The sequence below is a fragment of the Vigna angularis genome, chromosome 3, assembly GCF_016808095.1.
Source record: "Vigna angularis cultivar LongXiaoDou No.4 chromosome 3, ASM1680809v1, whole genome shotgun sequence".
NCBI classification, from domain to species: domain Eukaryota; kingdom Viridiplantae; phylum Streptophyta; class Magnoliopsida; order Fabales; family Fabaceae; genus Vigna; species Vigna angularis.
Window position 1 is genome coordinate 35,873,799 of NC_068972.1, and position 12,315 is coordinate 35,886,113.

General features: G+C 31.2%; 1 protein-coding gene across 4 annotated transcripts; it reads left to right on the forward strand.

Moving 5' to 3' along the window:
* Positions 1–470: 470 nt before the first annotated feature.
* On the forward strand, positions 471–7,580 carry LOC108324349 (protein YELLOW LEAF 1, choloroplastic). 4 transcript variants are annotated; one of them, XM_017557289.2, is made up of 7 exons: positions 491–595; positions 833–922; positions 1,027–1,116; positions 2,900–2,973; positions 3,093–3,241; positions 6,212–6,287; positions 7,148–7,580. In XM_017557289.2, exons 4-7 carry the CDS (start codon positions 2,934–2,936, stop codon positions 7,333–7,335), a joined length of 453 nt encoding a protein of 150 aa, XP_017412778.1. In that variant the 5' UTR covers positions 491–595; positions 833–922; positions 1,027–1,116; positions 2,900–2,933; the 3' UTR covers positions 7,336–7,580. The 4 variants fall into 4 exon arrangements, with proteins under 4 accessions (XP_017412777.1, XP_017412778.1, XP_017412779.1 ...); XM_017557290.2 differs by lacking the exon at positions 833–922; XM_052874645.1 differs by lacking the exon at positions 833–922 and having other exon boundaries at positions 1,027–1,067.
* Positions 7,581–12,315: the final 4,735 nt, after the last annotated feature.

Sequence of the window (12,315 nt, forward strand, 5' to 3'; positions counted from 1 at the left end):
CTTTTATAATAACAATCTTATAATAGTGATGATGATTTATTTTATTGATAATGTAAAATTTTGAGACTGCACAATCATTAATTAATATATTTAAGTATGTAATTCCATAAAATAATTCTAAAATTCATATTTCAATATAAATTAACTTATTTATTATAACTTACATTTTTATAACATATTCTTTGAAATTTTAAATTTTCTTCAATCAGTTAATGTAATATTTTAACTGAGTTATTGAAGAATTGTCACAACATAGTATTTAAATTCATATAAATTTTTTAAACATAAAGTGGTTTCCATATAGTTGAAATTTATTAGCAAATAGATATTTTTAAACGCATATATATTTATTTATGATTAATAGTTTGTAATTTGATGCATTTTTTACCAATAGTGAAAAGAATATTAAAATTAAAATTAAAAATATTACAATAGTATCATTACATCATTTATATAGAGCTTTCTTTTTTCTTTTTTTTTTCTAGAAACATCTCATACCCAACCCAGTTTCTTTCCCGTTGGCGGCATTCTCCATTTTAGAACCCCAAATTCAGAAAGAATACGGAAGTTTCACCAAAGCACCATCCATACCAAGGTAATCTTCTCTTCTCTTCTCTCCCTTGCAATCACGCTATACAGGTTTTCAAAACGTTGGTTTTGATTGCGCGTTTTTGTCTTTTTTGTTATGGATTACTTTATTCAATCACCTGAAAAATCGGGTTTTATCTTGAATCAATTGACTTAATTCCTACATATAATATCTTGATAATAAGGCAGTAGAAGAACAATAATCTTATGCACTCTATTTACACTTTGATTTATTCTTATCCAGAAAAGGTTGATTATTAGTCATGTTTCCCTTTGTCTGTTTGGTGTTGTGCCCTTCTTATGTGTTATTGGTGTTTTGGTGATTTCTTATGAGGTGGGTAATTTCATTTTTATGTCCTTATCTTTGGTGGTTCAATTCTGTTTGACTTTCGTGAAATTCTTTGCTTCTTGTTGCTTACTATTTGTTGTTCGTGTAAGGTGGGCTTGGAATTGTTATGTGCCAATTTCTCACAACAATGGTTGGTGACTGCTGATTTGAACTGCGATTTTGGTTCTTTTGTGGCTTGCGTGAGTGTTTTTTTTCTATGTTTACAACCAAAATTAGTTGTAACTTATTAAGCCGCATGGTTACTGCTACATCAATAATTGAAAAAATCATCAAGATTTAATAATGCTCTTGTAGTATCCCTTTCCTTGGGGAATGTTTGGGGGTGAGATTTTGGATTTTGGAGGGGGAGGGACAGGAGGACAGTTTTTATATTTTCAATTTAGAGGTGTGTGATGTTTGTAAAGATAAACAAAAGATTTGGATATTAAGGTTGGGCTAATCTTTCGTCTTGTTTCTTTCATTAAATTATCAACATTAGAGAATATTTAGTAGAAAAGATAAATTTGTCTCCGGAACACACCCTAAACCTGAAATTTTTAGAATTTGATCCTCAATTGTAGTTTATTTTTGGTTAATATTTAAGTCAAATTGCCAGAAAAATTAGAATGAGTTCTGCAAAATTTTCAAATCCCATCATAAGTTGTAAGATCTGAGAGTTCACAATTCATTGGATCTTAGGAAGAATGTTAATAATAGCTGACAGTTATAAAAGTTAACAGCTGTAAAAAGTAACAATGGATATCCACACTAGTTAGAGATAAGACCAAATTATAATATATAGGTAGATATAAATTTGACCTGATAAGCTGATGTGGTTTTGTTAGACTCAGTCCATTTTCTAAGATGGTATTAGAGTCATTCAAAGTATATCCTAGTCAAGTTTGTTGGGCCTAATATGTCACTTGCTATCAAGTTCCCCCTAGGCCCACATTTGAGATATTCAATTCTCAACGTGAATTCAAATCTCACTATACAAATCGGTTTTTGTGAGGATAAGTTAGGCTTAAATTCAACTTTTTAAGAGTTATGATAACAAAATATTTGAGATCTAATTTCAGTTTGTTTAAGCATGTCAGTTTGTCTTCTTCTTTTTTATGATTATGTTTCAATTTGGGATTCAGTTTTGTTTCCACTTTATCTCTTTCTGGTTATGAGCTCTATGGTCCTTTTTATGTTAACTATTAGGTCAAGTCAAATTCAAAACTGAAGTCATATAAAAAGTGTAGACAGGAGACTACAATAGCCACCACTTCCCTTTTGTTTGTTAAATTTACCTTGTTTAGTGTTGTATATTGAAATTTGACAAGTCAATATTTTGATAAAATTTGGTATGGAGTAATCGTTTTTCAACTTCTATCTGCTTAATGTTGTATCATCCTACAAACATAAAATAGCTTGGTAATGAATGTCCAAATGTTCTCTATTCCTGTTTGTTAATGTTGATGTCTTTTGCTCAACTGGATGCCAAATCATTGAGGACCAGTCTTTGTTTTATGACTAGGCTTTTTTCATTCAATATTTCCTAGCAAAAGTTAGCTGCCGAGTTTCTTGGGCTATTTCATCATACCATAAGGGATGCATTTAAATTCTTAGAATGCAATGTTTTTCTGTAACTGAAAATTTTGTAGCTTTTACTGTACTTGAAGTATCGACCTTCCCTATCTAGAAAACTACATTGTAATTGATCACTATATTTAGGATTATATTCTCTTAAGCTTGTTATGTGTACCTTCTCAAATGATGGAAAACACTAGAATTCGTTTATAATTCAAGAATGAATTAAACTGAATTCTTGCTAGGAATTAGTTCAAAAATGGCCTATACGTACACTGATGTAAAATGAATTAAAGTACAGCACTGAGCACTTATTTCTCCATCTCCTGTTTGTCATCTACCCCTCAGCTCATCTTATATATTCTTTTTGAAACTGATAATTTGTTATCTGCCTCATCATGCAAACAGATAACATTTGGTCATAATCAAGAAGTGGACCACAATGGCAAGTAGTGTTGGCACTTCACCTCTACTTTTTCTAGGTACCACGATTGTATACATCTTGACAGTGCTCACTTCTAGCAACATAAAGCCATGACTTTAGTGTCTTAGAAGTTGCTTAAATCATGGAATAAGTTATTGTTCATTTTTATATATGCAGTTGGCATTAGAAGTCAGCCTGAAGCTGATGTTAAGCGTAATGGACCAAACATTGTTGGGCTGAAACCCTTACCATATAACATCAGAAAAGGAGAACTTAAGACTGCTACATTGCAGAGTTCATCATATACTAGACGTGCAGCTGCTTTGGTAAGTTATTATTATTCTTTTACTTTTTTGGTTCTTGTTACCTATTATTTGTTTGTTTTATCCATGTTATATATTGATGTAGTTGTAAAGAGGATGCAATGCTTTGTATTGTTTGCAATGTAGAATTAGCTGGAACCAAAAAGTTTGTGAGGTTCAGGTAGAACACTAGTAATCTATGAATATTATCCAACAATAGGAATCTGGCTCCTTACAAGAGAGGAAACCCTCTTGAAAATACAGGAGACCTCCAATCTTGCCCAGAATTCTCTTGTACTAGTACCTTCCCACAACCCACAAAACCATTTGTATAGAGAGCTCTCTATCTTATCTTGTCAGGATCCTTTCCATTCAAATGCAGCTAGGTCTCTGATCTTTTATGGTTCTATTCTCTAATTAAATCCCCTACTTCCTTGTTATCATTAGTTGAAATTCCCTCAGTACGTTTTTCCCGTCTTTCTATCTTTTCACATACACATGTAAGCTCTCATTGGGCTTATTACTCTTCAGTTCACTATCATTCAAATATAACACCGAAGCATAGAAACAAAAAAAAATGTCAATTGAGAGAGAGCTGCTGAACAAGTATTTGAGCCATTAAAAGACCCTCCTTGTTGCAATTCATAGAGACTTTTGAACTGGTTTTCTGTTTTCAAACCACCAAACTGCACCAACAAAGCCGCTTTTAAGATTTCTTTGCTACCTCCTTCGCTAGATAATGCAGTACTGACATGTGAATAATCAGTCCCTTATGATATATGAGTCTCCATCTTCGTCTCCTCCATCAATCCTTGAAAACAACTTGGGACATCCAACATTGTTCAACCCACTTCACAGCAAAAACAAAAATCCTCGACAAATTCACTCTGCATCCCCTTCATTCCACCACAATTAGGTGTTGGTCTATCTTTTCTACCTCCTTCGCTAGATGATGCAGTACTGACATGTGATAATCAGTCCCTTATGATATATGAGTCTCCATCTTCGTCTCCTCCATCAATCCTTGAAAACAACTTGGGACATCCTCCTACATCTGCTCTTGCACCTTTTTTGCATTTTTGGAAATAGACTTCATAACTGCTTCCAAACTCGAGCACCATGAATGACAAAACTGATTCCTTTTGCTTTCCATGTAACTTCCAATGAGCAAATCCGGCAGGTTGGACCAATGCTACGAATCCAAATGAAAAAATATCAAAAACAAAAAAAAGAAATGTTACAACCCTATAATCTCAAAATCAAACTCCTCAGACAGACAATTCTTTGGTGCCCACTAATAGAAAATTCCCCAAAACCTGATTCTCCTCATCCATTCACATTCTCATACTCTTTATCCCACATGTATTTCCCCGCATTCCGTAATTATCTCAATACTCAGCTTAGCACCCTGATATTTTTCTTTTTCCTTTCTTGCTTATCCTTTTATACAGACCAAACTTTTGACTCACTTGTATTTTCCTTTGAGTCCTTTTTCTGATTGTGTATATCTTATATCACATCCCCTTCTAGAATCAATTCACGTGTCCTCATCTATGTTTCCTTTCCTGTAATTCAAAAGTAACATCAAAACAGAGAAAACAAAAAAACTTGTTAATTAAGAGAGAGAACAAAAGTTGTATATTAAGAGAGAATTTAAAGATTTTTTTTTGTGATTTTTTTTTTCTACTGAAGGGATAAGGTAATGGATAGGCATAGGGTAGCAGGTGATTTCAGTTCTCCCCTTGGTTGTCGGTTAAGTTGTTTATTAGGTTCAGTTATTCTTAGTGTTTTGTGTTGATCAATGTTCTGGTGATTGAACTACTTTAATTGTGGTAAAACCGGTAGTATAGTTAATAGATAACTAGTAGTAATTATAGTTAGATCTTTAATATTATACAATATTGTGGTAATAAAATAAAATAATCAGAAATGGTTATTTTAAATATTTTAAATTAATAAAAATGGCTAGATTATATGTTTAATAAAATAAAAGTTAGTAATAATTCACTAAATAATCTATACTTATGTGAAATTTTTAATTATGCTTTTTATATGTATCTTAAAACTATTTTAACTTAAATTAAATTAAGAGATTGAGAAACTAAAACTTACGGACTGTTTGCAGCATACAAAACCAGTTTTGGGTTATCTACCTGTTTTGAGATGCTCTGTTTTAGTTTTATGTTAATGGACCAGTAATAAGATTGATTCCCACTTAGAACTTTCTAGTCTGGTAAGGTTTTCAAAAAATGGCGTTTATTTATTATTCATACACATTAATAATTTATCTTTTATGTTATGCTTTGAGAAGGAAATCTAAGTCTGCAATTTAACTTATGTGGGAATTTGATTTTTTTTGGTCTGGAAATATTTTTCTCTGAAATAATGATTTTAAAAAGAATTTAAAATTCTAATAATTTGGGGAAGCATTTCCAAATACTTAAAATTATAAAATTTGAAATTCTTGGTGCTCACCACCTCTCCCTTCTTCTCTATCACATCTTTCTCCTCTCTCTCTCTCTCTCTCTCTCTCTCTCTCTCCCTCTCCCTCTCCCTCTCCCCGAAGTATTAAATATTGGAATTAATTTGATTTTGAAATCATTAAATATTTTCAAGTATTTGAAAAATTAGCTAATTTTACTTACGATTAAGGTTTAATGTTGAAATTTTAATTTTTAAATTTGTATTTTAAAGAAATACATAAAGTGGAAAGTAAATCTAGTAGAAATTAATAATTTGAAATTTAAAAAAAACATTCAATTGATTTGTCCAAACAAAATGTTTTTAGAAAATTAAGGAAACTTAAGTCAAAGCAACCCAAATTTGATGGATTTCAAATCATTTGAAATCTTGAATTTGTCATCCTAATACAACTCTTAATTTGAGATTTATATAACAGAAGATTTTTGGGTCGTTATGTTTGTCGCTAGTTTCAGTTCAAGTCTTGATGCTGGGCTTAAATCTTTAATGACTATGATTGTTTGTTGTGAACAGAATACTAAATCTGCTGCAGCTGCAAGTGCATCCCAGACCCTAACACGCAATGCTCGGACAATGACTATAACACCTGGTAATAACCTCTCAATGTTAGCCCCTACCATTTGATTATATTTGTAATCTTCCTTTTATTTTTCTTCCCAGTCACATCCATCTGTGTAATTTCCACATAACTAAAACAGCGTGGAACTGTTAGGTTATATTAGGAGTGAAGGTTAGATAATTTAAGAATTACGGCATATATTTTCAAATTCTTGTTTCGTGCCGATAGCTGTCCTATAAAGTGCATAGTTGATGATTTTCTTGAATTATTTTCATTATAATTATAAAACTGAAAGTTAGAGGGCTTAAAAAGTCTACTTATCGTCTTGAATCCGTGAGTGTATATATTGGTTAAACCATTTATTTGGTCAAGAGGCAATGGTAGCTTTTGTTCCAAGTATGTATTGTACGAGGAGCAGAAGGCTAAACTGGATTATTATAGCAAACTAGTACATTACGGAGTGTCTAAAGGATTTAGAGGGCTTAAAAAGGTTCTTTTTTTGAAGCTTCAACGCTGTCTTCTTTGCTGAAAGGTAAAGGAAGATACTGTTAGGTGTTCTTATTAATTTATCTATTTCCTGTTGCAGAGGGGTTTCCTAGTAGACTTTTTGGGCTGTTGTGCTTGATCCTTTTCTGTTTTTCTTCTAATGTGTTTGTTTTGAAGTAAAACCTTATAGTTTATTATCTATATTGTATTTTACCCTTGTACAACAATATATATATATATATATATATATATATATATATATATATATATATATATATATATATATGTATGTATGTATGTATGTATTTTTTTTTCTCTATCCTAAAATGTTATATAGATGCCAGTACACTTGTTATATGTTTCTATACAAGTATAAAATGCTAATTCATTATCTGAAATGGCAGACAAAGTGAAGTCCCCTAAACTTGATAACAACGGACCTGGTTTGCCACCTCGAGACGATGATGGAAATGGTGGTAATGGAGGAGGCGGAGGTAAGTTTTCAGGTGGTCTCCACCTTTTGGGTATTCTTGGTGTGCTTGATATTCTAAAGGACATTGAGAAACAATGGCAAAGAAAACACAAGAGATGATCTTCAAAATCAGGATTCATACGGTAAGATTGAAATTACTTTGCAAATCTGATGCAAACTCCTACTTTACAACAGAGACAGTGTAGGGATTTATTTTCTTCAAGTATACAAGCAACTTGGAATACTTCAAATGCTTATAGAAATTAATTACTGAGGAATGGCTTTATGATTTTTTTATGAAGGTTTATAAAGATAGAATGACTATGAGTAGAATTTCGATTCAATATTACGATTTTACCTCGAAACAGTATTCAGATTTGTATCTGTGGATAATTTTAATACATGTGTCTCCACAAACTCTGCTTATATTTCCGTATCCGAACCTATTATTTAGATCCACTAAACTTTAGTATGGATTTTATTATACGCATGTTTTACAGAATAATTAAATTATATTGCAAACTTGCGTATTAAATTACAGAATAATTAAATTATATTGCAAACTTGCGTATTAAATTACAGAATAATTAAATTATATTGCAAACTTGCGTATTAAGTTACAGAATAATTATTAAATATAATGATATTATTATGTAAATGGACATTTTAATATGTTATATGTAGTTGAAATGCCACTACACTTTTTAAGGTCGTTCGTCATACTTAATACTTAATTAGGAGGTCTAATAATTGCACGCGTTAAAGTTGTATTCGTAAAAGTGTTTTTGACATAAAAGTAAATATAATGAGTAAGTTTGTATTTGTTTTGGTCAATGTTAAAAGTGATTTTTTATAAATAAGGAAATGTAACGGTAACGATTGAAATGTCTAAATATTTATGCTTAAAACTATGGATTTGAAGTGAATGGCTGACAAACTTTATCAAAGATTATCTTGCATTATTTTCTTATTATAATATTTACAACCTTCTGTTCTTAGTATTAAGAGAACCCCAAATTATATCAGTATAAATTGTTTGTTTTTATGTCATTAATTATGAGAAATTTTATTTTTTTTAAGTTTGAGTATAAATTGTTTTTTTGAGACAGACTGAGAAGTGATAACCAAAAAAAATTTATGTTTTTATTTATATTTACATTAGTGAAATTATTTTAAAAAATTGAGAAGACTTAAGCATAAGAGTATCACATTCTATTTAACTCCTTTTAATGTCAACCTATATTTTTATTTTAGGTATGATCATTTATCTTTAGCATCAATACATTTTTCAACATGACACAATCTCATTACCATTTTCTTCTTTGAAGACCTTCTCTCCATCAATCCAACAGACTTTGTCTCATTCATCTTAACCTTTGGGACTCATTATATAACTCCATCACCACCTTCATTTTCTTACAACACCGAACCACCCATCATCAACACAAATCACACCAAACAAAATTATCATTATTCATTTATCTCCATATACCTTTATCCAAAAAAAACAAAAAACTATCACATATCTCTTCATTTCAAATTGGCTTAATATCTCTTTTGATTATTCGAAAGAAAAGTTTGTTCAAAGTGATTCTACATTTTTTAAAAAGTTAAAAACGATCTCAACTTATGAAAAAACAGGTCAAGTTAATCCTTTTTTATTACGGTGTCAAAATTTTAACGATGCAGGTGTCTCTTGGACAAAACATGATGAGGTATCCAGTTTTAGTGATTATGTGACACTGTTAGGGTGAATGAAGTGTAAAATAAAAAAAATTAAATAATCCTTTAAAGGAAAATAAATAATTATTAAAAAATTAAATAATTACTAAAAATGTTTAATTGTGTGAAGATTTTTTTTAATTTATAATTAAAAAATTTATGAAGAGTTAGGGTTTCATTAACCACTGTAAAAATTTCTAATTACCTCTAATCTTAATAGGTAATTTAATTAAAATTACTTTAAATCTAATTAAATTTTTAAAAGCTGATTCACTATCAGAAACCTAATCAAGAACTTGTCTTCTTCTTCCCAATTTTCTTTTTTCTTTCACACTAACAACCCAACCCTGAGTTCTTCTTTCTCGCGGACAACTCTACTTGAGAGTTATCCTTGTCTTGAGCAAAAGCCTTGTGGCGGCAAAGACGACAGAGATGCGAGAGCGCAACACAGGCGGCGTTTTCCTCTTCAGTGGTGGCTGACGGTGTGTTCGTGAGGGACAACGTGAGGAGATCATATTGAAGAAGGTCGTGGTGGCTCGCGGTGGCACAATCTGGCGAGTACTGTGGAAAAATAGCGAGGCTCTTCACGACGCAAGAAAAACCCTCTTCTTCTTCTTCTCTGTTTTGGGTTGTTTCGTAAGGAAGCGCAGACACGACCTCTTCGTGGCGCAGTGGTCACGACATAGGCGGGTTGTTTATTCGCAGAGGCTGGTTGTTTCTTGACCACTTTTTCTGACACGAAAATTGAATTCCTCCACTTCTTAAATAAATGAAATTTTTTGCTAGATTTGTGGTATTTCAAAATTTGGAGGATCTTAATGATTGAAGATCTTGTGAAAAGTAACTTCATACATAGATTAAAAATTAATAATCTTCTAAAGAAATGAAATTAATATTACAGAAATGAACAACTCAGAAAGGCATGAGGGATTTTTATTTGGAATGTAGAACAAAGAATTTGACTTCAGCAAGACAAAGAAGCAGATTGAGTATAGAGTTGTTTACTCTTGAATCCGAACAGTCTCAAAACTTCTCTGAATGGAAGCCTTAACAATATCCAATATATATTTTTTGTCACAATTTTAACCTCACTGCCACGCAATAAGATAAACTAGACACGTCATTAAGTTTTATCTAGGGGAACAACTGCACCGTTTAATTGTTGACGCCATTAGCAAAAAGGATTAACTTGACCTGTTTTTTCAAAAGTTGGGATCATTTGTTACTTTTAAAAAAGGTATGACCATTTTGAACACACCCCTTTTTCGAAGGACCAAAAGAGGTATTAAGCCTTTCAAATTCAAGAAACTCCAATCCTATAGCTTTATTTCAAATTCACGAAACTCTAATCATGAAATCTCAATATCATACTTTCATTTCAAATTCAAAAAACTTTAATCTCATACCTCTATTACAAATTCATAAAATCTCAATCATGTCTCCATTTCGAATTCAAGAAGCTTCAATTGATTGTGTATGGTTATGCATAGGTTGATTCTTAAGTGAGGAAGAGTATAAAGTTGATTATGGTTGAGAGTAGTGTTGGATGTGTTGATTTTGTGAAAAGGAAGATAACATAGAGAAAGTTTTGTGTGTTGTGTTGATGATGTGTGGTTCAGTGTTGAAAAAAGATGAATGTGTGGAGATGAATTTTTTCCGTGAAGGAAGAAAATGGAGTATGAAGATGAAACAAGAAGGTTTGTACTACAAACTCCTAGTGTTGTTGAATGTATAAGTCCTGGTTTACCTATCTCATTCAACCAAGTCTAACATGTGACCCAATATAATGTCTCATTTCTGACTTGACATTTGATTGCTCTCTCCTAACAAGTCCACCAATATTAGCACAACAACAATAAACTCCAAAGTCATAATTGGAAATTTTTTTCCCATATTAGGGAGATGAAGTGACACAAATACATTATTCATTGTTAGCTCACCACCTCTGAACAAAGACTGATAATAATCCTTATCGGTCATTTCATAACTAATGTTGCATAAAGGAAATAATCAAGAATTCAGAATATATTTCTCAATATTGCCATTAAGAACTTTACTCAACTTGCATCCATGAAACACTAATTTCAGTTTTCTTGATCCTAGACAAAATGTTTGTGTTATACTATATAAAATGCAAAATTATCATCAAAATATTTTATTTACTAATTTCCCTATCCCATATCTTCAATGCAGATGATCAATGCAGTCCATGTGCAAAGATGTATTCGATGGACCTCGAGAAAACCCTTATTGAGTCTTTCACTCACAAAAAAGTTTGTTTTTCAAGTATGATATTTTAGGCCTTTTACATATGACCTAAATATGATTGTGGAAAACGTAAATTTATGTATGGTAAAATATTATACATAAATTTGTGGTCTATTTTTATTATATTTTTTGGCAAAATTTACCTCCACTGAAACCATGAAAAATAAATATATAATACAAATTTGCAAAATTTTCTAAGCTATGTGGTATTAGAAAAATTGGTAATACTAAGAAAAAAAAATATAAACTATGGAATTTTTGAAATTTCAAACTCCTAATCCCCTCCGAGTACTAGTTAGTACATTCGTCACTTCATTTCCAACAACTTTTATTTTTGGAGCGTGTTCACCTGATGTTCGTAACAAAAGTTATGACCATTTGAAGTTTTTAATTGTTAAATCTTGACAACTTCAAATTTGTGACTAATATATCATATGCGAACACTCAACATTTGAATACAACCTAATAGAAGTTGTCACACAAAAAAAATAGTAAAAAATCATTGTCTACCTATTTTTAGGAAATTTTACAAAATCAAAGATCATATGAGTTAAGCTAAAATAGTCACACATAGGGGAGAAGATGAGAAAATTAACCTCAATAAAAAAAATGAAACCTTTAAGCACTTAACAATGATAGAAAACGCAATATTGGCACAAAACACAACCTTATACAATAATGGCAAAAAGCTCACACAATGTTTCATGTTTTTGTCCAACTGTCAAGGGTTTTTGTTTGCACAATAAAAAAGTGAAGAAAAAAAGGAGATCATGCTAGGATTACGTCTAACTTATAAGTGTTTAGGTCTAACCCATGGGTCAGACATAAATTTATGTCTAACGGTTATATGTTAAACAAATTTTGACAACTTAACTAAAATAATATCACTGTGCATTTTTCACGTTTGATTTTTATAAGTCAAACATAAATAGTGTGGCATAATAATCCCTTTTTGTGTTAGTTTTTTTATCCCTCATCAATCTCTGAAAGTGCATATGCAACAACAGGATCAACTACAACTATATCTAAGGATCTACATCGAAAGATTCACCATAATTTCTCCTTAGAATGGATGTTGTGAGTCTTTATCTTTCATCACCTCTACTACCT